Source organism: Vulpes lagopus, chromosome 10 (genome assembly GCF_018345385.1).
Source record: "Vulpes lagopus strain Blue_001 chromosome 10, ASM1834538v1, whole genome shotgun sequence".
Taxonomy (NCBI): Eukaryota; Metazoa; Chordata; class Mammalia; order Carnivora; family Canidae; genus Vulpes; species Vulpes lagopus.
The window spans coordinates 108821130-108848974 of NC_054833.1; the positions used below are offsets into that span (position 1 = coordinate 108821130).

The 27845-nt window shown below is 53.7% G+C and overlaps 2 protein-coding genes across 9 annotated transcripts; both read left to right on the forward strand.

Annotated features, from left to right (window-relative positions):
- The first annotated feature begins 144 nt into the window (after window positions 1-144).
- Window positions 145-21827, forward strand: ZDHHC1 (zinc finger DHHC-type containing 1). Of its 8 annotated transcripts, XM_041771038.1 has the most exons (13): window positions 145-346; window positions 6403-6448; window positions 6524-6637; window positions 8266-8508; window positions 14635-14810; window positions 16589-16690; window positions 17031-17185; window positions 17273-17431; window positions 17700-17812; window positions 20616-20698; window positions 20935-21031; window positions 21170-21248; window positions 21352-21827. In XM_041771038.1, the coding sequence occupies exons 4-13, from the start codon at window positions 8266-8268 to the stop codon at window positions 21633-21635; spliced, it is 1491 nt and encodes a 496-aa protein (XP_041626972.1). In that variant the 5' UTR covers window positions 145-346; window positions 6403-6448; window positions 6524-6637; the 3' UTR covers window positions 21636-21827. The 8 variants fall into 8 exon arrangements, with proteins under 8 accessions (XP_041626972.1, XP_041626971.1, XP_041626974.1 ...); XM_041771037.1 differs by lacking the exon at window positions 6524-6637; XM_041771040.1 differs by lacking the exon at window positions 6524-6637 and having other exon boundaries at window positions 17061-17185.
- Window positions 21828-21962: 135 nt separating this feature from the next.
- TPPP3 (tubulin polymerization promoting protein family member 3) lies at window positions 21963-26299 on the forward strand. The gene is made up of 4 exons (XM_041771045.1): window positions 21963-22812; window positions 25164-25357; window positions 25473-25626; window positions 25745-26299. Exons 2-4 carry the CDS (start codon window positions 25170-25172, stop codon window positions 25931-25933), a joined length of 531 nt encoding a protein of 176 aa, XP_041626979.1. The 5' UTR covers window positions 21963-22812; window positions 25164-25169; the 3' UTR covers window positions 25934-26299.
- Window positions 26300-27845: the final 1546 nt, after the last annotated feature.

The window sequence follows — 27845 nt, forward strand, 5'->3', positions numbered from 1 at the left end:
GTTGGAAGCGAACGGGAAACCCGCGGGCCGGGGCCTCGGGGGGCGCCGGCGAGCCCCGCCCCCGCCTCCGCGCCGGCGCGAAGGGACGCGGCGCGGTTTGGCCGCTGTGGGGCGCCGTAGCCCGCGGCGTTGCCGGGGCAACGGGCCCAGCGCCCGGAGAGTTCGGCGCGCCTCGGCCTGGCGGGCGGTACCGGCGACCCGCTCCCGCGCGACCCCGGGGACTCGGCGGCCCGGCCTGCGCCGCGCGGCCCGGCATGGGGCCCCGCTCCGCGCTGCGCCGCCGCCTGGCCCCGGGCGCCGTCTCCGCTGCGAGGGTCTGAGCGCTGCCCTGGAGGGGCACGGCCAGGTGAGTGACCTTGGCAGGGCCGGCGTAGCTCGGCCCCCGCGACGCGCAGGTGAGGAGCCCCGCCGCGGTGCTCCCCTGGAAGCCTGGCCCGAGCCACGGGCTCGTGGCCGCGCCGCCCGGCCGTGCTCTGCGCTCACCTCGGCCCGGGGCCCGCGGCCTGGCCTCCAGGGACCGGGCCGAGCGCGGGGCTGCTCGCCTTCGTCAGGTTCACGTAGCTGCGCCGAGCGCCCACTGTGTCGGGCGCGGGGCCGCGGAGGCCTCCGAGAAACGGCGCGAGCTCCAGAGCTCACGGGTTATTAAGAGGGGGAGGGGGGCAGGCGCCAGCGAGAAGACCAAAGTGATTTTAGGTGCAGATAAGCGCTCCGGTGATGTAATGGAGGGGGCGGGGGTGGCGGTCAGGCAGGGTCTGCTGTAAAACGTGACTTTGAAGCTACGACCTGAAGGTTGGAAAGGAGCCAGCACTGTAAGTAGGGGAAGGGTGTCTCTGGAAGAGGGAAAAGTAAATGCGCAAAGTCCGGAGGCAGCGAAGTACAGTTAAGGAACAGAAAGGGGGAGGGGAGCATCCAAGGGCATAATGGAGGTTTCAACTTTATCCCAGCAGCAGGAGGAAACCGTTGAAAAGTTTTGATGAGTTTGAGGTCTTGAAAAGCTCACCTTCCTCCGGCCTCTGTGGACAGCGTCCTTATGATAAGAGGCCAGCAAGTCAGGCGGGGGCGGGTCCTCGTTCTGCCCGCCTAGCTGTGTCTCCCAGAAGAAATTAGCCTCTCTGAACCTCAGTGTCTTCATCCGTGAAAGGCGGATGTTGTCCTGCATGTTGTTCATGGGAGAGAAAGTGAGAGACCGGTGCATGGAGGCCACTGACTGAGGAGGTCTACCAGAGCAGTTTGAAGTGCTAGGACCTACCTCAGAGGGTAGTTGAGGGTTTATGTGTTAGAGCAGTCAAAGCAGTGCCTGGCACAGAAGAAGTCCCCTCTGAATACTAGTGATGGCCATTAGCACTGAATCGCCGTAGAGGAGCAATGATGCAGGCTTGGAATAGGGGGATGGTGGCAGAGATGGTAAGAAGTGGCTTAATTTCTCTTATTGAAGGAGAATTAGAGATAGATGAGGGGTGGTCTCTGCTTTTGTGGAACTGGTGGTTCATTGTGGGAGATGGGTTCGTAAACAGATAATCACCATGAGCTGCAGTGAAAGCAGCATTGGTGTTTAATTAGCCAGTTTTTGGTTTCCTTTTGTTTTTCTTTGTTTTGTCACAACGTTGTTCTTAACGACTGTTTCTTGGTGGGTGTTCCTCAGGGCTTGCTCCTGCAATCTTGTGAATTGATTTCCTGGTTAAAATCAACAACCCTTGGCTCCACTCATTGGCCTTGTTGTCCATCCACTTTGCTTCCTCCTTCTTGTCCCCTTTCCCTGGCTATATTTGAATCCTGAACAGTTTGCACTGGCTGCTTCAGGAGAAGAATAGCACAGGAAATGTTTTGGGACCCTGTCAACTCAGGAGTGATTGAGGTTCCAGGCTTTTCTTGCTCTAGCATCAGACTTCTGCATGTTGTTCATATGAGGAGCCCAGCCGCATCTGAGACCAATGGTTGGAGAGGACTGTGAGAACAGCTTGAAGTCTCAGTTTATTTTCTGGGCATTGTTTTGATGTGCATCTCTTAGTAAGACAAGAGCCACTTCCCAGAATTCTAAGGCCAGAGAGTTCTCTGGCACCCTTGGGGAATGTTAATAAAGTATTTGTCCCAAAACTTTTTATAAATGACTTTTTGCATCGTAAAGCAGTGTGCACCACGCAGCATTTTTCTCCAGCTCCCCTTTAGGTTTAAATTGGGCATCTGTTAAATCTTAGTGAAAATTATTTTAAAAGCAGATCAAGGGAAAAAAACCTGAAAAGTTGTTTAGAAATATCCACAGAAAATCATTCATGTGGCAACCGTAAACCCTCTAGTCTTTCTTAGCAAAAAGGAAAGTGCTTTGAGCAAACCATCCTATCGTGTGTACCTTCCCTCTGAGTTCTGGTGTCACAGGAAGCTGAGCTGGACTTTGGCTGAGGACTGGGGCAAGTTCCTGCCCACCAACTCCTCTGTTTTGCCACCTGGGTCCAGTTCCAGCTTTGACAAGACCCCTAACAGCTCGTAGGGACCTCTGTGGTTCTTCCTTACAGCTCTGCAGATGAATGATTCAGAATTGCTTTTGAGAGTGAGAAAGCATTGAACTAAACTAATAAACTAAGCGCTCTTTTTGCATGGTCGTTAGGTGGGATTTCCTTGTTTGTCAGGCGTGGTACAGGGCTCTGGAGCCCATAAGCACGTTTGGTCCACTTGGCAGCCCAGTGGGGCCAGGAGGGTGTGAAGTGACAATTATTTATTTGACATTTTTTTCCCCAACGCATTACATGCATATAGTAAAAAAAAAAAAAAAAAAAAAAAAAAAAAAAAAATTCAAGCGGTACACAGTCAAAGCGAATCTCACTTACTCCAGCCACTAATTCTCCTTCCCAGAGGACACCCTTGTGTTTGCCTTCTTGCATTTCTTTCCAGAGATAATCTGTGCAAATAGAAACTGAAATGTCTCTCCATCCCCCTTTGTCCCCCCCCACCCAGCACCCTCTACAACCATCCCACATCTTGCTTTTCCACTTCACTGTATATCAAAGGTCATTTCATCCCTCATTGTTTTGATGTTGTATAGCATTTCATTGTGTGGATGTGCCACAGTTGGTTTACATTTTTTGGTCCTTTATTATTACAAACAAGACTGCAGTGAATCTTTGTGACCATGTGTATAAGATATGTACCTAGAAATGGAATGACTGGGCCCAAGGGTATATGCGTTCTAAAGTTTGGTAGACAATGCCAAACTGCCTTCCAGCTAACTTTTTTTTTTTTTTAAGTGAGCTCTATTCCCAACATGGGGCTTGAACTCACAAACCCTAGATCGAGAGTTACATGCTCTATTGACTGAGCTGGCCAGTTAACTTTTTTGAAAGCCTAGTAAAGGAGGCACTCAAAGAGGTGGCTCTGAAATTTGCCTCCGGGTTGCCCAATCTGTGAGTGGCAAGGCAGGAACCAGAACCAGGCTCTGTCTCCAGGCTTAGCTCCAACCGGCCTCTCTCTGGCGGAGGTCCTCAGGCCCTCAATACCCCTCAACAGCCCTGTCTCTTCTCTTTTGACCCTATTACTCGACCGCCCCCCCCCCCAGTTCAGTGGCCTCCCCCTGCAAACCCTCTTTAGTAATTTTTTTTTTTTAGATTTTATTTATTCATGGAGCGGGGTGCAGGTGGAGAGGCAGAGACAGAAGGAGAAGCAGGCTTCCTGCCAGGAACCCGATGTGGGACTCGATCCTGGATCCCAGGATTATGCCCTGAGCCGAAGGCAGATGTTCAACCACTGAGCAACCCAGGCGTCCCAGTAATTAAGTTGATTATTTTCTGAAATCCTCACTTTGCAGGAATGCAGGGATGGCCACAGCCTCTCCAGGGCGCCTACTTTTCACCTCAGTTTGACAGTGCCATTCATGAATCTCAGAACAACATATATATATATATATATATATTTTGGTGAGAGCAGAGGTGAGCAAGAGGGAAGTAGATCAGTCATATAACTACTCTACAGTTCATAATGAGAATTTGAAATGTTAAGAGTTTCCTCATTTAAATTGGGCATATAAATTAAGGTGGCCCAACTTCCGGAAATGCTATTTTAGGCTTTAGCAAGTGAGTGTTAACAGGAAGAGACCATTGTCATTCTGGCAGTGACCATCACCTTACTGGGACAAGGAAGGGGCCTGTACTGCCCCTCCCGCCCACCTGAGGAGCTAGGTGGGTCCTTGGCTTACAAAGGTGGTGGCCACTTTCAGCTGTAACACTCCATGGGGCCTCCTCGACCTTGTCTTTTCTCCATCTCCACCGGTTTAACTCTGTGGTTTGTTCTGTGACAGCAGAAGGTACACGAAGAATCTTTTACCATGGCTCATATACCTCTCAGCTCAGCAGAGATGCAGCTGGGGGCATGGGAGTGGTCTGGGGGCCTTGTGGGCTTGAGCTCCCTCTTCTGACCAGTTCCTCCCAAAGCACAAGGCCGCTGGGTGGCTGCCCTCTCCCCGGCCCACCCTGTTGTGGTGTCGCCTTTCCCCTCTTGCTCCTGTCCCCTTCCCCACTAGAAAGCTTTCTAAAACACCCATGACCTTTATGTCTTTCCCCTGCTTTAAACTTCCTGTGACTCCTGGTGGCTCTTCAGAAGTACCCAGGCTTCCTTGCCTGGCCTCTAGGCCCCATGGGATCTGACCCTGCAGTTGTCAGGGCTCAACTCCCTCTCTGGAACCCCCCCTGCCCCCCCACCCATGCACCCTGTGTTCTGTCACACTGAATGTCATCCATTCACTCACTGCTCTTGTGTCTGTCTCGACCCCCAGAAAGCAGGAGCCTGATCTTGTCTGTGTTTACATATTTAGCACCCTCGGCCTGGGCCCCCAAAGCGCTGGCTGGGCCAATGTGTGAGTGCACAGGCTGGCCAAGTTGTCCGGGAGCAGAGCCATGCAACTTTCTCCTAGAGAAGTGCTGAGAGGGGAGGGACAGCCAGAGAAGTTCCTGGATCTGGTGACAGTGCTTAGTCCCATCCCGCTTGAGGCCCCATCTTGGATTCTCTCCTACCTCTTGGTCCTTTTAATCAAAGTTTTTTTGGGCCAAAAGAATTTGTAGCCAACAACCCCACAAGGGAAAATGTCATCAGTTAAGAGCTGGCTGGCCCAGGTTTTTGGGGCAGGTGGCATGCCAGGTTGAGTGTCTGGAGTGCTGCCACTGCCGCAAGCGATTTAGGCCCAATAACACCATCCCATTGCCCATAGTCTCATATGAGCAGCACCTCCCTGGGCCAAGGGTCCCCTGGTTTGGAGTTAGATCTGCCCCCAAGGCCTCGGATGGTGATTCCTCCTGCTTTAGGTAATCAGGGAGGCAGCAGCTCTGGGGTGCCTATGGCCACTGCCAACCCACCTGGGCAGCAGGGACATGTCAGCCATGTGTCTGTTTCTTTAGAAACTTCCTCAAGGCGTAGGGCTGCACAGGTGTGAAGATGGCAAAAGGAAAGCTAGAACTTAGGGATCCCAATTCATGAGTTCTCTTTAAAGTAGTTACCCTGGCAATGGTGTCACTGGAGAATTGATGCGCCAGCCAGGAAGATTTGGCCCGGAGCAGAATCATGCAGCTCAGCTGTTCACAGGCCTTCACCTGACAACCTTTGACTGTTTCCAAAAATCAAAGACAGATTTACTACTGCTGGGGACATTGAAAATGAAGTGGGATCATTTTTTTTTTTTAATTCACCTTTGTCCCTTTGATCAAAGGTGAGAGGTTAGAATAACCATCCAGTGGTCCATCGCTCGTGGCAACATGATCCTTGGGACCACTGGTTTAAAAAAGCAGCTTCAACCAACCCCATCACTTTGAAAATTGACCTCATAGAGTATCAGATGCACCAGCGTCCTTTTGGAGTGATGAGGACAAGCCAGAGGGCTATTTTAAGGGTAATTGCAGTATATATCATTAGGGAGCATTTCTGTGTCAGGGCCTTACTTACAGGGTCACTGATCTATGAACAGTCCTGGGTAGCTACCCCAGCCCCACTTTTCAGATGAAGAAACTTAAGCTACTCAGCTAGTAAGTGCAGAGCCAGGACTTGAACCTAAATCTGTTTCTCCCAAAACTGGGGCTCTTTCTTTCGCTGTTTCTTATTGAAGACAAAGCAAATGACCAAGGGATTCCAGTTGAGCCCTTGAGAGAAAACTAAGGTCACTCCATTTAGGTTTGAGATGAGGGTACTTGGAGGTGAACATGCTAGACTTGACTTCTAGGAGGCTCTGAGCCTCAGGTGGGATGAAGCGCAGTGGTTAAGTGCGAATGTCCGGCAATCAGGGTAATAGCCAGTGGCCGGGGTGCTGGGACAGGAGGTGTGTCTGCGTGGTGGCTGTGCAGATTGAAGGCAGGGCGGAGTGGGCCAGATGGCTTTGGGTGGACCAAGATTCCACACCATTTACTGTACCCACATTTCCCTTTATTTCAGATGTTTTCAAGTCTGCAAACATTACTGAGCACCTACTAGGTACAAGGTATGTTGAGGGTGCTTGGGGGAGGAGATGTGGGGTACAGGGGTGAATGAATCACAGTATAGTTGCTCCCCTTAGGAGAAACTTGCATAACGGGGGAGGCATGAGGATGACACAGTGTTCCAAGTAGCACAGTGACCTGCCCAGTAAAGACTAAGCATGAGGGCCCCCTGACTCTGCTTGGGGCATCAGGTAAAGCTTCTTGGATACTTAGTGTGGGCTCTGAAGGTCAAGTTACATGTTGGGGGGATCCCTGGGTGGCTCAGCGGTTTCACGCCTGCCTTTGGCCCAGGGCACCATCCTGGAGTCCCGGGATCGAGTCCCGCATCGGGTTCCCGGCGTGGAGCCTGCTTCTCCCTCTGCCTGTGTCTCTGCCTCTCTCTCTCTCTCTCTCTCTCTCTCTCTCTCTCTCTCTCTCTCTCTCTATGTCTATCATAAATAAATAAAAATAAATCTTTAGGGATCCCTGGGTGGCGCAGCGGTTTGGCGCCTGCCTTTGGCCCAGGGCGCGATCCTGGAGACCCGGGATCGAATCCCACGTCGGGCTCCCGGTGCATGGAGCCTGCTTCTCCCTCTGCCTGTGTCTCTGCTTCTCTCTCTCTCTCTCTGTGTGACTATCATAAATAAATTTTAAAAAAAATTAAAAAAAAAATCTTTAAAAGAAAAAAGTTACATGTTGGGCCGAGAAGTGAGGAAGATGTTCTTGGCAGATGTGCTGAGGGGGGTCTGCTGTACTTTCTGGCATAGTAGGACACCCTGGCCCATGGGCTCCTGAAAGGAGAGTCCAGGTGCCAGGGTTTTGTCCCCTGCTCCTGGCCTTCCCACCAAGAGTTCTGAGTTGGCCTGTCTCCCAGTTGTGGCACTGCCTGCCCAGGCTCTAGTCCCACCTGAGGCCCAGAAGATACTGGGCGTGGCGCTCTTCCTCCTGTAATGACAGCACACCCTGCCTTGCTTGTAATTTTGGCCACCAGACCAGGTCTTAGAGTGAAGGATTGTGGGGTGGGGACTGGAGGAGTACTGCCACCTGGTGGTCTGGCTCTGGAGGAGGCCTGGCCTTCCCTGAGCTCTCAGGTGAGTCAGAGGGCATCGGCCTACCTTCCTGTTCTCAGAGCACCAGGCCCAAATTTACCTAGAGAAACATGGTCGTTTCTGCTGCCCGAGGAAAGCGAGGAGGGATCCTCCCTTCTCTGTTGCATGCTGGTTCCTCCCCAGCCAAGATGTGTCAGGCAGCCCTTCTGAGGCATGGGGGAGATGGTTTAGGATTCCCCACTGGCCCCTGTCCTAAAGAGATTGTCCTGGCCCAGGGGCAGAGGCCAGACCCCCTCTGAGTGCCCCTCCTCCCCGTTTCCCCTAGCAAAGAGTATGGGACCCTCTCTGACACTTGCATTTGGGACTCAGGAAAGAGGTGACTAACAGAATCAGCATGTGTTCTCCTTGCTCTGGGCCCAGCCTGATATTGTTACCAGATGAGAACATGTCTTATTGGGTTTAACTTTGATGGCTGTGGGGACAGAACACTTTGAGTAACAGGCAGCCACACTGTGTCCTGAATAAACCCTGGACCCCCCCTACCTTGTCCTGGCAAGCAAGGACTGGGGCTAGAGCTTGCCCTGGGGCTTAGGGAGAAGCGCTCCACTAGCACCTTCCCCTATGGACTATCTTCATCATGCTAGGGCGCTGGTTCCCCTGCAGAGTAGCCAGGAGATGGCTTCACATCCCAGCCTGTGCCCCCCTGCTGAAACCTGGCTGTAGGCATGAGGTTTTGGGCTCCAGCCTGGGCTTCCTCAGGCTAATGCTCTATACTTTTTCTTCCTCTGGAGATGAACATCTGCAACAAGCCCTCCAACAAGACAGCACCTGAGAAGAGTGTGTGGACGGCACCCGCGCAGGCCAGCAGGCCTTCCCCGGAGCTGCAGGGCCAGCGGTCCCGCCGGAATGGGTGGAGCTGGCCCCCTCACCCACTCCAGATTGTGGCTTGGCTGCTGTACCTCTTCTTTGCTGTGATTGGCTTTGGGGTCCTTGTTCCCCTCCTGCCTCATCACTGGGTGCCTGCTGGCTATGCTGTATCCTTGGGAAAGTGTGGGACTAGTACATGGAAGGATTGGGGCAGTGGACGGGGATGTGGCAGGAGCCTGAAGCCGTGCTCCAGAGCCTCAGAGAGTGTGGGTGGGCCCTTTCTCTGCCCGGGAGGATCAGCTGCCTGCCTGCCTGGCTTCCAACCCCTATCTGACCCCACTGCCTGATGGGCCTAACGTACCTTGAAGCATTTAAAGCCCACCCAGCCAGGAACCTCATCAACTGAGGGTACTGTAAGAGTGATCACAGAAGAGAGCCTTAAAGCTAATTATGTCCAGAGCTCAACAAGGGATAAATCAGAGTAATTATTCCATTTACAAAAGAAATTTTCACTTTTCTAAAAGAGTCACGGTAGGATTCTTTTACATAGTAAGTTTCCTGGTATATTTAAAGTGTGGTTTTATATACAGTCAGATAATTATATTGTACCCGGGACTGTTTAGGAACTCATTGGTTTTGTAAATCAGACCCTTAGGGTAAGGTTGAGTTGACAAGAGGAGGGACAAAGATGCCCTGGAGGCTCCTGGGAACAGTGACAAACACAAACTTGCTTTAGCCTAGTGGTGTGACTACCTCAGCCTTGGCCACGACCTCCAGGGGCAGAGGACATGGCGACAAGGCTGAGAGATTGGGGTGCAGCGGGTGGCCATGTGCCCCTGTCCACAGGGTGCCCAGGAGAGTGTGCCCCGGTAGGTGGGCTTCATGAAAATGATTTCTTGGGCTTCTTGGGGGGAGGAGTGAGCTAAAGGAGGTTAGCAGGGATGAACTTGAAAGCTTTGGGCATAGCATCAGCAGCAGAGCTTGGTCACAGCTCAGCCCTCTCGGGGCCGTACAGGACTGAGCAGCTTCCGCTAGCTCTCTGGTTCTCGGCCTCCTCTGTCTGACAGGAAGAGCCCTGCCTGCTTCCCAGAGGACAAGTAGCATGCAAGGGTGTGTGTGTGAGCCCCAGAACTTGGGAGCTAGAAGTGTGAGCATGCTGTCTCAGAAACCGCAGAGCCCTCGGCTGATGAATGACAAGGACAGGTGCGTGGAGAAGGTTGTTCTCAGATACCAGCGATGGCACTGGGGGGCTTCCTGGTTCACTAGGGCCCAGGGCTAGTCACCAGCTGTCAGTGGAAAACTGGACTGTCTCTGAGGTGACTAACAGGCCTTAGTCAGTGCTCTTAAGTAGAATGCTTCATGAAACATTCCTCCCATGATCTGGAATGGGCACACCCTTCACTCAGGATTACCTGCGTTTCTGCCACCAGCGTACCTAGGAAGCCAGATTAATAACCACATGGCTGGAATGAGTACGCTTAGTACAAATAATAGGTAAACCAGAGTAACTAGCATTTATTGAGCACATATACGTACTGGGTACTGTACCATCCCCTGTACGTGGACTATGGCATTCGAGCCTCATAATAATCTGTAAGGAAGGTGCTCACCCCACTTTACTAATGAGGAAATTGGGGCTTAGATTAAATGAGTTCCTGGGGTCACAAAGCTGATACCCACTGAGGCCAGAAGGGCTGCTCAGGCAAGATGACTCTGAGACAGTGGGACAGTTTAGGGCTTTTGTCTTCTCCACGTTCATTGCTTTGGGCAGTGTGGAGGCTCACAGAGCCACACAGATTGGCACTCCCATTTCTAAGCCTGGATGCTTCTCCTTCCTTCCGTCAAAGCCACTTTCCTTCTGCAGGCTTCCTCAGGGCCCTTGAGGCAGGGGGTAGGCTAATGGTGTATACCACATACCCACCTTGGGCCTGGAACCGGCCTGGGCCCTAGTGTTGCTAAGGGGAGTAAGACTGGGCCCTGGTCCTGGGTGCTTAGCCTCCAGCTGGAGGAAAGCCTTGTAGATTGGAGGTTGTCACATGGTAGGTGTGAGGGTGGGAGCCTTATAACATATGGGTGTAGGAGCAAGGCTGTCTGGACCAACATCACTACAGGCCCAGATGCACACCTGCTGTGTGCCCATCCTCTGTGGCCGCCTCTCTGGTGCCCTTGGCTCTGCCCCTTCATCACCTGTATCCCGTCAGTCGGCAGGTACTGTCCATGTTACCTCCTAAATAGCTATCAGACTTGCGCCCATTTCTCCCCGCTGTCATCTGCCCCTCTGACCGAGATGACTTTCGTTTCCAGACAGGTCTTCCCACACACACTCTCACTTGGGCCAGTCCATCTGTGTCCATCTGTCTGTGTCCCTGCAGTCAGAAGGCCCTTGCACAATCCGAATCTGATCAAGTTGCTCCCCAGCTTAATGTCCCGTAATGGCTTTTTCCCACCTCAAGGAACGACATTCAGGATCCTCAGGGCTCTCCATGTTCAGGGTTCTGCCCATCTTCCCTGCCTCTTATGTTCTTCCTTCTGATGTTCTGTTGTGACACCAGGAGTCCAGAATTGGTGGCCCACAGGCTTGTTGGGCCTACAGATTTTCTTTTCTTTTTTTCTTTAAGGTAGGCCCTATTGCCTGTGTGTGGCTTGAATTCATGACCCCAAGATCAAGAGTTGCATGCCTCACCAACTGAGCCAGCCAGGCACCCCTCAGATTTTCTTTTTCTTTCCTTTTCTCTAGGTGAGATTTTCTTTTTCAATTGGAGAACGATTAACACACAAAATGGACAAACATAAGTGTTCCCTTGGAAAGTGTGTTTTATTTTTTACTTTGAAAAAAATATTTATTCATGAAAATACAGAGAGAGAGAGAGAGGCAGAGACAGGCAGAAGGAGAAACAGGCTCTACGCAGGGAGCCCCACTCTACGCAGGATCACGCCCTGGGCTGAAGGCAGTGCTAAACCGCTGAGCCACCAGGCTGCCCTACTATTTTATTTTATTTTATTTTATTTTATTTTATTTTATTTTATTTTATTTTATTTTATTTTATTTTATTTTATTTTATTTTATTTTATTTTATTTTATTTTATTTTATTTTATTTTATTTTATTTTATTTTATTTTATTTTATTTTATTTTATTTTATTTTATTTTATTTTATTTTATTTTATTTTATTTTATTTTATTTTATTTTATTTTATTTTATTTTATTTTATTTTATTTTATTTTATTTTATTTTATTTTATTTTATTTTATTTTATTTTATTTTATTTTATTTTATTTTATTTTATTTTATTTTATTTTATTTTATTTTATTTTATTTTATTTTATTTTATTTTATTTTATTTTATTTTATTTTATTTTATTTTATTTTATTTTATTTTATTTTATTTTATTTTATTTTATTTTATTTTATTTTATTTTATTTTATTTTATTTTATTTTATTTTATTTTATTTTATTTTATTTTATTTTATTTTATTTTATTTTATTTTATTTTATTTTATTTTATTTTATTTTATTTTATTTTATTTTATTTTATTTTATTTTATTTTATTTTATTTTATTTTATTTTATTTTATTTTATTTCATTTCATTTCATTTCATTTCATTTCATTTCATTTCATTTCATTTCATTTCATTTTATTATTTTTTTTATTTATTCATGATAGAGCGAGAGGCAGAGACACAGGAGGAGGGAGAAGCAGGCTCTACACAGGGAGCCCGATGTGGGACTCGATCCAGGATCCCTGATCACACCCTGGGCCGAAGGCAGGCACTCAACCGCTGAGCCACCCAGGTGTCCCTATTTTTTACTTTTTAAAAGACTTTATTTATTTATTTGAGAGAGAGAGTTGTGAGAGGGGGAGAGGGACAGTCGGACTCCTTGCTGATCGCAGAGTTTGATCCCAGGACCCTGAGATCATGACCTAAGCTGAAGGCAGATGCTTAACCTACTGAGCCACCCAGGTGCCCCTGGCATGTGTTTTATTTTTTTTATTTTTTGTTATTTTTTTTCTGGCATGTGTTTTAAATTTTTTTTTATTTCTTAATATTTAAAAAATGAGATCCCATATAAAAATCCAGATTTCTGGCTCCTTTTGAAAAGCCAGAATTTGGTGACATGTGCCCCCGTTCCTTCATGGTGGCAATAAGCTGAGCTGGAACCACACATCAGCCACCCCTCTGGCTGTGACGCTATTTGCTCCCAGTACCCAGCCAAGCACCTCTTGTCTGTGGTACCTACCAGGTGCCTATTATCTGTTCCTCTCCAAGTCTCAGCTGAGATGATACTTCTCACGGCAGCTTTCTGGATACCATCAGACTAGATGAGGTTACCCAGTTACTAACTCATTTAGTTCCAGGGCGCCTGGGTGGCTCAATTGGTTAAGCATCTGCCTTCGGCTCAGATCATGATCCTGGGGTCCTGGGATGGAGCCACACATAGGGCTTCCCACTCAGCAGGGAGTCTGCTTCTCCCTCTCCCTCTGCCCCTCCCCTAGCCTATTCTCCCTCTCAAGTAAATAAATAAAATCTCAAAAGCAAACTCAGTTAATCCGATGAACTTCCTTCACTGTAATCAACCCATTATTTGATTAATATGCATATCTCCCACCGGACTGGAGGTTCCTTAGGGCTGGTAACCAAGTCTTTCTCCTGCCATCGCTTCAGGGCCTAATGTAGAAAACATCTCAGTGAACAGTTGAATGAATGAACCAGGGGGTGGGGGGCAGGAAGAAGAGTTGGAGCAGGCAGGAAGCTAAGTGTTTGCCCATATTCAGTGTGCGTCTGGAGAGAGGCTGGAATGGTGAGGAATAGTGGTTGGAGATACCAGGCAGGTTTGACAGGATTGGAACAAAAGGGGCCTTGGCACTGAACTGAATAGTAAACTTTAGTTTGAGAGCCACTGAGAGCCACTTTAGAAAATTGAAGCAGGCAACTCTTTAGGTTTAAGCTATTCAAAGCTCACTTTGGGACCAAGTGAATGGCAGGCTTAAGAGCACACGGACACAAGGAACAGTGAGGAGACTACGGAATAACCCAGGAAAGAAGTCTTCGAAGGCCTGACCTGTAGCCAGGGCCGTAAGGACAGAGGTTGCGATGGACTGTAGGCCTCGAGTTCCTCTGTGGTACGCACCTTAGGGCACAGCCTTACTCATGCAGACATGTGAAAATGTGGCTGCTGGGAGGAGGAAAAAGAAGGAAAAAGGAGGGATCCCTGGGTGGCGCAGCGGTTTGGCGCCTGCCTTTGGCCCAAGGCGCGATCCTGGAGACCCGGGATCGAATCCCACGTCGGGCTCCCGGTGCATGGAGCCTGCTTCTCCCTCTGCCTGTGTCTCTGCCTCTCTCTCTCTCTCTGTGTGACTATCATAAATAAAATAAAATAAATTAAAAAAAAAAAAGGAAAAAGGAGGTTGGGTAGCTGATGGATGGAGCATGACTGATGGAGGGATGATGTCTGCCTGGTTAGCAGAAGGAAGGAAGGAAGGAAGGATGGATGGATGGATGGATGGATGGATGGATGGCGGGCAGGTGGATGGCTGCCTGTGTAGAATCTATTGGTGAATTTTTACAAATTTAGAGTTGGCAGCAAGTTGTCCACATACTTGTCCCCAGCACTTGGTCTACTCATTGAGCAGATAGGCCCTAGAAAATCTGTTTCAGCTCCAAGAGTTAGCCATGCTGCCCCTGGCCAGGCCCTGAATATTCCAGTCACCTGAGAACCCTTAGCCCTAGGGCTCCAAGTAGCTGGACTCCAGTCAAGGAGGTAGTGAGTGTATGAGCCCCTGTCCACAGTGGTTCTCCATTCTCCATCTGGCCCAGCTGCTGAGAAAGCATGGCTGCTTCCCTCTCAGAGCTGACTTCCTGTGAAGGCAAGAGAAACAAACTTGGAACTTCTGCTTTGGGTCCCTCAGCCTTAGAGGATAATCTCCTTCAGTCTCACTTCACCATTTAGAATCTGAAACTACATCAGATTCTGAGGTCAGCAGCCAGCACCTGTGCCGGCTGGTCTGGAGCAGCGAGGCCCAGAACCCTGCGGTTGGGCCCCGAGCGGTGGTAGGCAGTGGCCTGTGAGCCCGCTCCCAGACGGCTCCTCCCTCCATCTGGGGCATGGGTATGCTGAGGAGGTCTGACCAGGAAGCTCTCGTGGGGCTGGAGACAGGAGGTAGCACAGGCAGAGAGTCTCTGCATGGGGGAGTCCCATGGAGGGAGCCGCTGTTGTCTGGCTCCAGAGGGGTGGGGAGGGGGGCTTCCAGCCGGCAGAGTGCAGAGTGAGTCTTTAACCTGCTGGGCCAGTGCATGGGCGCCATCTTTGCCGGCCACCTCGTGGTTCACCTGACCGCTGTCTCCATCGATCCAGCAGATGCCAACGTGCGGGACAAGAGCTATGCAGGGCCCCTGCCCATCTTCAACCGCAGCCAACATGCACATGTCATTGAAGACCTGCACTGCAACTTGTGCGACGTAGATGTGTGAGTGTGGGCTGAGGGTGTGTGGGGGTGGGGAGTACCCCAGGAAACTGCCAGCGGGCACTCAAGGCCGAGAGGCGCAGGCCCAGGGCTTTAGAGTTGCCCTGGTGCCTCAGAACCCTCATGCTTTACACAGTCAAGAATCTTGATGGGAGTAACAGAGAATTGGGTGAAGGAGAAGGAGATTGGAGACAGAAGATGAGGACTGGCATTTCTAACCATTAAAGTAGGAAACAGAGGATCCCTGGGTGGTTCAGCGGTTTAGCACCTGCCTTCTGCCCAGGGTGTGATCCTGGGGTCCCGGGATCGAGTCCCACGTCAGGCTCCCTGCATGGAGCCTGCTCCTCCCTCTGCCTGTGTCTCTGCCTCTCTCTCTCTGTCTTTCATGAATAAGTAAGTAAAGCCTTAAAAAAAAAATAAAGTAGGAAACATTTGGCACCACCACGGGCTTTTGTAATGACTGCCAGTAACCCCGTCACCCCCACGCCCCACCCCCGTCTCTCACAGGCATTCCCAGGTAGGGGCAGGGAGGGGAATTAATGCTTGAGTATTTATTACGTGCTAAGTGAACAAGCCTTATGAACAAGCCTGCAGGGTGGGCAGCATCTTTGTCACCTCCCAGAAGAGGAAGAGCCCGACGCTGCAGAAAGCTCAGAGGCCTGCCCGAGCTCACATGGCTGTCGGGGAGCAGGGCCGGATTCACAGCCCAGCCTGTCTGGCCCCCGAGCCCATACTGTTATCCTCAGTTCCCATGAGGAGTCTGAGGCCTGCAGAGGCCAAGTGACTTCCTCCAGATTACCCTGCTAGTGGGAAGGGCAGTCAGACTGTGCAGAGCCCATACCTCCTGGGTTGTTCTGGATTGTTCTGGATTGTCTCCCAGGGCCCCTTCCTACCCTCCTGGAACTTCCAGCCGCAGGCAGGGCATCAGGGATGGGGGTATGGTCTAAGGCTAGTTCCACATTTCTAATCTTGAGATCTAGCAGCCTCTTGAGGTGGGGGTGTCCACAGGATGGAGAAAGAGCCAATGGCGTTAAGGCACCAAGGAGTTTGGTGTCAGATGATCCTTTGCTTCACTGGTTGCTCTTTAGTGGATGTGTGGCAGTGGCTGCCCACTCCGTTCTGTCCTGGGGAGGGCGTGCAGCTCACTCTTCCACACCTCTTTGAGCTTGCATTCCTAATGGAGCCTCCATCATCTGGCCCCCTGCAGTGAACTGCTCACCCAGATGTCACCTTGCTCCTCTTCCTTTGGCTCCCTTTGGGCTAGCCCAGACAGACAGGTTTTCTGGAAGAATGCCAGTAAAATTCCTACAGACTGGCAAGGAAACAGGGACTCAAGAAAATGGAGAGGTCAGAAAAAGCAATGCAGGCCCTGGACCCAGCAGCCTCGTTCTCTTCTGCTCCCTGGTGCCACACCTGCGTCGTCTCCTGGCTCACGCAGGGTCCTTGCCTGGAAAGGAAGCCCTGTTTGCATTTCCTACCGCCGGGAGGCCGGAGTGCAATCCCAAAGGGGCGAAGTGTAAGCCGCCCCGCCCCTCCCGCCGCTGGGTCGCGGCCCTTCAGACGCGAGGCCTCCTGTGGGTGCTCTGCTTTGCGGTGCCGCCAGAGGGCGTTCGCGCTCCCCTTCGCCACACGGCCCGCGGGCCTGAAGGGCCGGCCCCTACGGGCTGGAGGCGGGTGGGGGCCCTGGCCCCTCCTCCGCCGCCCGCTCGGCTGCCCGAGGCCCGCGGCGAAGTGCGACGAGAGCAGCCAACCGCGTGCGGCCTTTCCACCCCTTCCCGCAGGAGCGCGCGCTCCAAGCACTGCAGCGCCTGCAACAAGTGCGTGTGCGGGTTTGACCACCACTGCAAGTGGCTCAACAACTGCGTGGGCGAGAGGAACTACCGGTGAGAGCGGGACACGAGCCGCACCTTTGCCTGCATTTGCACGGGTCTGGGTGTGAGCCAGGGACCCTGAGCCTGCATAGGGGGCGGGGCTGGGGTTCGGGCGCTTGGGGGGACCTGTTGCCGTGCATTCGCGGGTGCTGGTCTGAGCGTGATGCTCCTGATGGCTGCTGCCCGGGCAGGTTTGGGGCCTCTCTCCTGCTGGGGCAGCCACTCAAATTAATCTTTGCCTTAAGCCATTGGGTGAGGCTCAAGCCAAGCATGAGGAGCTGGGGCTGTGGGGTCAGAGACCTAGGTCCCCATCCCTCCCTTGGGCCCCTCTGAGTTCTGGGCCCTTACCCAGCTGGAGCACCTGGGTGCCGGCTGGGCCCAGGCTCTTTCTACACAGTGTGGCATCTGCCTTGCTGGGTGTCCTGCTTCTCGTGCTGGTGGCCACTTATGTCTTTGTGGAGTTCTTTGTCAACCCCATGCGGCTGCGCACCAATCATCACTTTGAAGGTTAGTTCCAGCTCCAGGCCCACGTCCGCCCGCCGACCCTGGGCCTGTTCTGGTCACAGTCCCAGATGAGTCTGCTTTGCCTTGCAGTCCTGAAGAATCACACAGATGTGTGGTTCGTGTTCCTGCCCGCTGCCCCCGTGGAGACCCAGGCTCCTGCCATCCTGGCCCTGGCTGCCCTGCTTATCCTTCTGGGCCTGCTTTCCACAGCCCTACTGGGCCACCTGTTCTGCTTCCACATTTATCTCAGTAAGTCCCCTCCCCCCCCGACACTCACATACACCTACACCTGCCTTGCAAGGGACAGGGTCCCTAGGCCTCAGGGAGGTGCCAGTTGTGCTGTAGAACTCTGAAGCCATGCTCCTTCTCAGTACCGTCTTTGATGGTGGCCTGGTCTCGCTTCATGGATTAGTGTATTTGGGGACAGTGGTTTCAGCCTGGGGCTGGGCACCCTCCCTACTTTCTGAACTCTAGGATCCCCTTTCCACTGCATTGAGCCCTCTCCTCACCCCCTCAGTGTGGCACAAGCTCACCACCTATGAGTACATCGTGCAGCATCGCCTGCCACAGGAGGCAAAGGGGGCCCACAGGGAGCTCGAGTCATGTCCTCCCAAGATGCGGCCCATTCAGGTATAGAAGTGGCCCAGAGGGCTAAGGGGGTGGGAGATGGGGCCTGGATGTGGGAGTGGTGGTGGGCTGTGTAGCAGGCATCAGTGATGAGACAGGGCAAAGGGAAGCAGGCTGGGAACTGCAGCTGGAGTAGAGGATGCCCAAGGCTATAGGAACAAGGCCAAGCCTATACTAAGCACAAATTGGCTTGCTCAAGTGTGGGCGCAGCCAGAGGGAGCCCTGTGTTTCCCTGACCCCATGTACATGCCTTTCCAGGCTCCAAGCATGTGCTGGAGGGCATGGAATGTGGGAGCCTGAGAGTGGGCAGGTTGGGGCTGCAGAAGAGGATGGATCAGCAAATGGGTCATGAGGATGTAGCCATCTGTTGTCTCCATTTGTGACCCTGAACCCTTATACCTATTATCATATCCTGTATATCATAATCCTTAGAAGAGCCTATGAGGCAGGTAATGTAACTGTGCCCATGTTGCAGATGAGCCTATTGAGGTCAAGAAGGGTTAAACAAACTGGATCTCGGAAGAGTTAAGGTCTTTACACTCTGAAGCAGGAACCCTCCAGGCCTGACCAGCCTATCCCCATTCCCACGCCCCGTGGCTGCCTGAGGTCAGCAGCTGGGGGTGGGGGTGGTCCAGTTCTTGGAGCCCCCAGGGACTGGGAAGGCAGGGGGCCCAGGCAGGCCTTGCTGGGAAGGCTGAGATCTGGATCCCACGTCCTCATGGCAACTGGACACAAACACAGGCTGGTGGGCGGGTTGAGAGAAGGCTTGGGACCCCGCTTCTCCTGTTCTCCCCGCTAGGGGTGGGCCTGGCTGCCAGGCCTGGGAGGCCTGGGGGAGTGGTGACTTGTGATGGCAGCCCCCGCCCCCCGCCATGCTACCGTGTACACAAATTGGAGCCTGGCCCTGAACCCATGTAAGTGGTGTGGCAGCCATCCTGGGAGTGGGCGTCTCCATCCTCGCTTCACGGAGGCGTGGGCAGGAAACTTTCCCGGGCTTCATGGTCCGTGCCGTTGAGGCAGGGCTGGCCCTTCGATGCTTAGGCTAGAGGGCTCTAGGCCCCTGTCCTGTAGGCACTGCCTGCCTGCGCTTCCGAGTCAGCTGTGGCAGCGGAAGCAGCTAGGCCATTTCATGTCACCTGTATGTGATCTGAGGGAGGCCTCCCCAGGGGGAGGAGGGATGTGCTTGCCTGGGTGCACGAGGGGAGTGCTGCGGCCCAGAGGTGCCCTTTACTGTTCAGGAATGTGCACATTTTGAAGGTCTCTCTGAGTGGATCCTAGGGACAGCTGTGATGAGAGGAAGGGGGTTTGAGCGGGGAACCCCCTGGGATACCTTCAAACTTCTCCAGCTGGCGGGGGCCTGGCCGCTGTCTCATCGTGGTCCCTCGGGCTTCCTCTACTGCTGCTCCTCTCCCCCTCCACCCACCCTCCTTCGGGTACCAGGGTAGGCTTCGCCTCCTCCTGCTGGGCCCTGGAGGGGTGCTGAGTCCACACTGGGGAAGAGGAAGGATGTAGGGGGCAGATTACCTTGAGGTCCCAGCTCTCATGACTGGCCTCTGACCGCTTCTTTTCCAAATTTCCTCTGCTGAAGCCCTCACCCTCACACCACTTCCCAAAGGGCTAGCCTGGGCTTTGGTAGGGCATGAGGCTTACCCTGAGCTTCAATTTCTGCATCTGTGCAGCCAGCCTGGGGCTGACTGGGCTCTGTCCCCCAGATTTGCCAGGGCCCTGAAGGCAGCCTCCCCACCCCCACCCTGAGCAGGAATGCGGGAGGGGCCCCATTCTGGAGCCGTTGCCCCCAAACATAGGCTTGTTTTAGAGACGGCTTGCTGTTACAGTGTCATCTCTGCATTAGTCAGGACGCCTGGGTCTCCATGGAAACGACTGCTGAGCAGGCGACAGCTGTCCTGTGCCCTCCCCCACCCGGTGGGGGTGGGGTATCATTGTCCTGGCTCTGCCCTGTACCCTCCATACCCGGGTTGGCTTTTTACTAGCTTTTGTCTCATCTGCAGTCCTCATGGGCGTCCTGTGTGCTGGATGGCAGCCCAGGCCACTTCTGTGACCTCCTGGACTCAGGTTCCTTCACTTTCAGGGGTTGGGTGTGCCACTCCCAGTGTCGCTGTGGGGATCAGTGACTAGAGGAGACACAGAACTTGCCCATAAACCTGACCCCAGATGGGGCTGTGGTGCTGTCTACCCCCCCCCTTCTTACTACCTCCTCTTTTGAGGTGGGGAGACCTCCCATCATCCCACCAGCCCTCATCACTCCCCTCCCTGGTAACTGAGATTGTGGCTGGTACCCTAAGGGCTCAGCTCCCGTCCAGTCATGCACGCAGCCTCAGGTGCACACCCCAGCATATGAAAGGCTTGGCCGGTCTCCCAGCCAGAGAAAAAAATCAGTTCAGAGCCTGGGGCCTTGGGAGTGGAGAGGAGCAGGAAAGGATTGCTCTGAGAGCCTCTTCCCCACCCCCCACCTTGGCCAGAGCAGGCTGGGGGCCTTGGACCTATGAGGCTGGGGGCTTCCTGGAGGAGGAGTTTGACTAGATGAAGTAAGGAAGATGGTGGGGATGGGGTAAGGTCCAGAAATGGGTATTTTAAACCTTGGCCTATAGAGGGGTCTTCCCAGCACAGCTGGGAAGCTTAGAGGACAGCCATAGACCTTTGCAGCCAGACTTCCCACAGACGCCAGTAAGAAGTAGATGTTGTGCACAGGATGGGGTGTTGTATACAGGATGGGGTGGGCTCAGGCCCTAGAAGGCCTTGGATCCATACCTGGCCCCCCAGCCTCCCTGATCCCCACCTTCCCCAGGAGATGGAGTTCTACATGCGGACCTTCAGCCATGTGCGCCCAGAACCCCCTGGCCAGGCCAGGCCTGCCACAGTGAATGCCAAGTGAGTGCAACCTGGGCATGTGCCACCTGAACATCTCTCATTGGCATGGCAGGGACATCCCAGGTGGGAGAAGGGGGTAGGCTAAAGTACAGGTCTGGGTCCAGCTTGGTCTGCCCTTGAACAAATCAGTGCCCCTTTCTACGTGCTAGGAAGGGAGGCGTATTCAGGACCTCTAGTGGGGTGGGATTTGAGGAAACAATGGGCATCCAGTGATTACTCTTTCACTCCCCCCTCAGTCTTTCCCAGTTCTTTGCTACCCGAGGAGGCCAAGGGGAACCCCCACCTCCCTCCTCCCCAGAGATGCGTGCTCTGCCCCCCCGGATCCGACCCCAGGTAAGGGGGACTGTGCTGGGCTCCTTCCTCAGGAAGAAGGGGATGGGAAAGAAGCCCCTACCCTGTCTCAGTCCTCTGCTTCTTTGAGCGATGTGGAGTCTAGGGAAGGGGTACTCAGGCTCCCCCCTCTCTCTGCAGAAAAAGAGGAAGCGGCGAGTGTATAAGGTGCCAACCTCTGGGACCTTGGAACCAGAATCACCGTTGCCCAGGCTGCCGGGTGAGCGTCCCTTCCAAACCGGATCCTGAGCTCTGAGGGAAAGACAGGTAGGGCCCCGAGAGTGTCACAGCCCCCAGTTTCACATTTTCCTCCGTCCCCGCAGGGCCGGGGTCTCCGGGCCCCCGCTCCAGCTCGCTGTCGGATTCCATGGGCTCCAGCCCAGTGCACGATGCTGGGCCCGCAGGCGCCTACCACTCGGCGTCAGCCGAGTCCATGGACGAGATTCCAGTGGCGCAGACGCGCCTGGGCAGCGCCGCTCTGGCCGCCCCGGTGGGTAGGGGCCGGGAGCCGGGGCTGGCCCTGCAGCTGCGTGCGCCCGCCGTGTTCGTGAGCCCGAGCAGCGGGGAGCCCCGGGTGCGGGGAGGCCTGGAGGCGGGCCTGGCTTAGCGGGGTGGAGGCAGGAGGGCCAGGGAGGAGCGGCCAGCCCCATTCTCTATGCAACACCCCCACCGTCGCTGCACCGAGTGCACTTTAGGGGCCCCTACGGTCGGCGGGATGGGTCCCCTTCCTCTGCAACTCAGCAATACCCGCCCCACCGGCCATGATGCTCCAATAAAGTCTTTTTTATGCTTTTGTGGATTAAGTGCATACTTTCTTAATGGACCGTTGTCAGTTGGGGGGGGCGGTGCTTGTACTTTGAGTCGCCACCCAGATTACCATATGGACAGGTCCTCATGGGCTGAAGGCGCTCAGGTACAGGGCACTTGGTTGTGAAAAGGCTTTGGAGTGCTGCCTGGAGGTGGTGGTTTTTCTTGAAGATAGGCTTTATACCTGAGAGAGAAAGCAGGCTTTGGGATCTGGAGGCAGCAGCGGGAGCAGAGACCGCGAGGCCAACACGGAGCGGAACGGGACGCGGATGCCAGGGGTCCTGGAGCTTTTTTTCCTGCAGCTGGGATGGCAGTTGGTGCCCCAGGATTTGGGGGCTGGGCTCGTGATTCGCTCATTGTTCCCTCTTGTTGCCAGCGCTCCGAGTTGTGGCCGGGGATGCCACACGTTAATTGGAGAGCTGTGGTCTGGGGAAGGGACCTTCTCATTCCGCTCCCGCCCTGCCGCCCCTCCCCGCAGCCCGCTCCAGGTCCCAGTCTTAGGTTGCTGCTCTGGGAAGCTTCATCTCCCCTGTGGAGGTGGGGGCCTGTTTTGAACTTTGGGCGAAGCCCCGGTTGAGGGTGTCTTCCCATTAGGGGGTCATCTGAGGACGTCCAGAGCTGCAGAGGGCCGGTCTCCCCCAGCGTGGAGGCCGCAGAGCTGCCCTGAGAGCTGCGGGAAAAGGCTATAGCAGCAGCTCCGCCCCCACGGAGTGCGGAGGGGGCGGGGCCTAGTGGGTGGGGCCGGCGTGACCTTGGTCATTCTCCCACCGAGACAGCCCCGGGGGTGGGACTCCCCGTCTCTATGGAGACCGAGAAACAAGGGATAATACGGTGGAACCGCCCGGGCTGCAGTCCCGCCCCGGAGCCGGCAGGGAGCAGAGCTGTGGAGCCGCCCGGTCTCCCGCGTTCCTAGGTCCGTTCTTGCGTCCTTCTGTCCATCGAACACGCACTACAGAACAGCCACCAAGTAGAAGCAGGTAAGAGACCCGGGCGCCGATCACCCTAATCCGTATCCTGCACAATAAGCAAGGGGGTGGGGTGGGAGCGCCCTGGAAGGGGTTCCAACCCCAAATGGTACCGAGCCAGCTGAGCGCGGCCCTGCCCTGGGCCCCAGGCGTTCCTCCCCCACCTCCTTGCCCTGATTGATGACTCCAGCTGTCCCAGTGGGAGCCAGCGGGTGGCCCCAGTCCCTGGGCGTGGCTGCTCCCCATCCTTGGCCTGCAGACTCCTGGGACTACAGGCTGCGACCCGCCTCCACCTGATCAGTACCAAGAATCCTTCCCGCAGACAGGAGTGAGCACTGGATCCCGGATCCCACCAGTCACCTGGGACAAGCATCCGTAACCCGCAAGCTCCCCCAGACTTTACCCGTGGGCTGAGTCTCCATATCCCTGGTGGGAGGTCGCAGGGTAGAGAGAGGGAAGGGGAATGCCGTGCTGACTGGGATTATGGGGCGACGGAGCCACTACATGTAGGGTCTGTAGGGGAACCCAGGCCCAGAAATTGCAACTTAGGGATGGATGGCCACTGGGAAAGGGTTTTTAGTGTTAAGGCTGGTGGTAAATATAAGGGGGTGTAGTTCGGTAGGGGCTGTGGTCACTGGAGGCCTTAGGATAAAAGGCAGAGGTAGAGGTTTGCTGAGGACATGATGGAGGGTGTGGTCAGGCTGCTGCTGTGGAGATGCAGGGTGTGCTCAGGGAGTCTCAACGTGTGGGTTCTGGAAGTGCAGGTCCCTGGACGTGGACACCTGACGGGCTTCAGGGCAGGGTTGAGCATAAGGCCACAAGGCTGTGGGAATGTGAACAAGGGTGGGTGTGAGGATGTGATCAGAGGCTACAGGTGTAGGGAGGGGAGGGGAGTTGTGAAGCTCTGGTTATAACAGGGGCTCAGTAAGGGCAGTGGGCATGCGGAAGGGGGGCTCCTAATCCCAGGGCTGGGGTGTGTGGATAGAGGCAGCTGCGGTGGAAAGCTGAAGGTGTGGTCAAGGAGGCCTCAGTGCAGGGCTATAGCTTTGGTCAGAGGACTGCAGAGGGACTGGGGGCGGGGGGCGGTGTAGGAGACACACTTCAGTGCAGGGCTGAGGGTATTATTGGTGGGTTTCTGTACAGGGCTGTTAGTATATGTGTGTGGGGGGGTGCTGAGGTAATGGTCCAGGCCCTCAGTCCCAGGGCTGGTTAAGGGTGTGGTCAGGGGAATAAGGCGGAGAATGTGGAGAGCCAGTGCTGAGTGCATTCAGCTGTGGGAGTGTGGACTGGTGTGAGTGCTCAGGGTGTGGCCAGAGGCTTCCATGGGAGACTGAAGGTATAGATGCTGGGGAAGTGTGTGCCTCAAAGTAGGGTGTAGGTGTGAGGATTACAGGACCAATGCTGTAGTTCCAGTTGCCAGCGTGCCTCCAGGGGCTCATAACTCCACAACCCCTACCCATGCTAGTCCCTAAATCACACCGGCTCCCCTGAAACTCTACAGACTGGGAGGTTACAGCTCCAGTGGATGGCAAGGGGCCAGGAGGCCACGGCTGTGCCCCAGGCACTGGGAGTGCTGGTGTGCCGCACCCGTGAGCCCAGTTCCTAGCCCAGCCCAGCCCAGCAGCACTGGGAGCTTCTCCCTGAGCCACCCTGACACCCTCCTGCCCTTAGCAACATTCTCCAAGCGGCACTACCCTCCCTTAGCAACTGTCTCCAGGCTTCACAAACTGTGGCCAGGCCAGCCCCAAACTCCTGCTCCCCTCATGTTTTTGTTTAACAGCAAATAGTAACAAGGTCCTGGCTGGGCTTAAGGCATGCACCCCTGCTCATGCTTTGGCTCCTTTCTCAGCCTGGGCTGGGTCTTGCTAGGTCCTCACCACCCCAGTAGAGACCCTGTCCTCACCAAATACCTGCCCAACCAACAGCCTGGCCTGGCCTGACCTAGCCTGGCATAGAACTCCCAGGGAGGGGGGCCAGCTCTGCCACCCTCACTTCCACCCAAGCAGGCCTTGTGCCAGGGCCAGACAAAGCCATGGTCCCAGCTGCTGCCCTCAGAGTCTTTCTGGACAGTGCCACTCTGTTCCTAGCTTGGTGTGGGCATTATGATTTCATCTTCTGAACTCCACTGTAAGCCAGGGCTGGCATTAAGTGATACCACCTTTCCTCTCAGGGCTCTGGGACCCAGGTACACAATGAGTGCTGGCCCCTCTCCCCAGGCAGCTCCATCTCCAACAGGGTTTATGGCCTAAGTGCCCGTAACTCAGACTTTGGTAGGTTTTGAGGTAGAGGAAGTGATGTTCTGTGCCTTGGGGAGGGAAGGGGCAGACTGGCTGGGAAGTGACTGAGGTGGGTCCCTCCTACAGGGTGGTATGGCAACGAGCACAGATGTGGCTGGGCTGGAGGAAAGCTTCCGCAAATTTGCCATCCATGGTGACCCCAAGGCCAGTGGGCAAGAAATGAATGGCAAGAACTGGGCCAAGCTGTGCAAAGACTGCAAGGTGGCTGACGGAAAGGCCGTGACAGGGACGGATGTCGACATCGTCTTCTCCAAAGTCAAGTGAGCCCCAAGCAGTCCTTGCTTCTGATGTTCCCAGAAGGTGGGGAACTGGGGGGCTGGAACCAGGGAAGACATGGAGAAGGGGGAAAACTCATGGTGTTCACATACCTGGCAGGGGAAAATCGGCTCGAGTGATCAACTATGAGGAGTTCAAGAAGGCCCTAGAAGAGCTGGCAATGAAGCGATTCAAAGGGAAGAGTAAGGAGGAAGCCTTCGATGCTGTCTGCCAGCTGGTGGCAGGCAAGGAGCCAGCGAATGTGGGCGTCACTGTAAGTACCCTGGCTGGTCTTAGGTGGCCACTGAGGGGGATACAGAGAATCACTGCTGGGGGTGGAGGGCTGGGCTCCCTAACCAGGTGTCTCTGGGGGAACAACTCTATCCTAACAGAAAGCAAAGACAGGAGGTGCTGTGGAACGGCTGACCGACACCAGCAAGTACACTGGCTCCCACAAGGAGCGCTTTGATGAGAGTGGCAAGGGCAAGGGCATCGCTGGACGTCAGGACATCCTGGATGACAGCGGCTATGTGAGTGCCTACAAGAATGCAGGCACCTATGATGCCAAGGTGAAGAAGTGAGGCCAGGAAGGCCCCCCAGTGTGGCTACACCCAGAAGAGGCTCAGGCCTGGGCCTAAAGGGCATGTGGAGCAAGAGAACCCTGTCCCCTCCCTGCTGGACCTGCCACCCAGAGCTTCCTGCCCAGCCCCACAGGGCTAGCCCACCAGGCCTCTGACCCAGACTGCTCTGCATCCCCTTTCCCTTCCTCTTTTCCTCCCTGACTTCTGGATGTCTGAGGAGAGTCTGTGCCTATAGCCTCACTGCCCCAACCTAGCCCTGGGCATGGCTAACCCCATGGCTAATATGCTTGCCTCATATTTAAGCTGCTGCTCTGGCCAAGTGCCTAATTCTTACCCTGACCTCAATAAAGACACCTTTTGTATCAATATCGCCTGGTCATAATGGGGGTAATGACATTCATACTCTGCTGACCTCTGTGTTACCGCTTACTTGCATGTCACACTCTGCCGATCTTTCCACTGGTAACCCTGCCCAGAAAGAGACACACACCAGGCAGGCCCCTTCCATTAGCGCAGAGCCAGAATGCCTGAGGATGCTCCTTAGGGAAATCTAATCTTTCTCCTCAGTCCTGACCCATAGTCCTAACATCACAGCTTGCCATCCTGCTATTAGAGCTCAGTGTTGGCCCCTCCAGGAAAGGAATGAGACAGCAGACTAGGCCTGGGCCAAGTGTTGGGTAGGGCCCAGTGCCAGGCCTCAGATCAGTGCCTGGTGACAGGTCCCCACCTTGATGGGGCTACCAAGGTTAGTCATTGTGGGGTCCAGCTCAGAAGATCAGAAAAATGCGAGACCAAGAAGAAACTCAGAGACTAGATAGTCCAACTCTCTGATTTTATAGCTGAGAAAACTGAGGCCCAGAGTGAGGGGGCTTCTGCAGAACAGAGCCAAGAACCATGCCTCTTCCCCCAAGGCCAAAAATGGGGCTGGATGGCCACTGATAGAGCATAGCACCCAGCCTTTGGTGTGACCAGGGTGTCCAACAGTGAAGGGGCTTCTTTTCACTGATACCCCTTACATGTTCAACATCCCAGGTTGAGAGGAGGTAGGGGAAATCTCTGGTCCCTGAGGACTCCTGGAAGTTTCCAGATCAACCTTTTTTCTTCTCTGAGGCTCTAGGTGTTAGGCCATAGCTATTCCCAAGTCCAAGGCTTTGGGGCCAAATCTCCTTCCTTCCTAACAAGCAGGCTGGATGGGACTTTGGCCTACCCAGGACAGGGCAACTCCCCAGGGTGATAGAAAAGGCTTAACAGATACACACAAATACCTTTTTTTCTGACCTGGATAAAATTGGCAAATCAGTACCCTTGCTAGCAAAGCCAGGTAGGCAAGGAAGAAAGGTTAGGTTTTGTGGGATGGAGCTATTAAAACTCTCTATATAGGGGTAGCCCGGGTGGCTCAGTGGTTTAGCGCCACCTTCAACCCGGGGTGTGATCCTGGGGACCCAGGATCGAGCCCCACGTCGGGCTCCCTGCATGGGGCCTGCTTCTCCCTCTGCCTGTGTCTCTGCCTCTCTTTCTCTGCCTCTCATGAATAAATAAAATCTTAAAAAACAAAACAAAACAAAACAAAACAAAAAACTATATATTAAACTGGCAGGAAGACTACACCTGTCAGATTGCCCCTGCTCTTTCTTTTGGACACAGAACTTCCTGAGAATCCAGTTTCCATCCCAATTCTGTTTCCTTTTTTCTCCCAACAGTGCCAGGCATAGGGTTGAGGAATCTCTCTCCACTTACTTTCTACTTGCCACCAGAGCCTTCCTCATTCTATGTTGAGCCTGCTTAGCCCCACAGGGCAACAACTCTTTGGCCCTTTCTTTGACACCACCAATCCCTGCCCCTGCCCTCTGGACCAAGGGCCATGAAGGGGAATTAAGAAACACAGCTGACTTCCCCAGAAGGGGAGAACAGC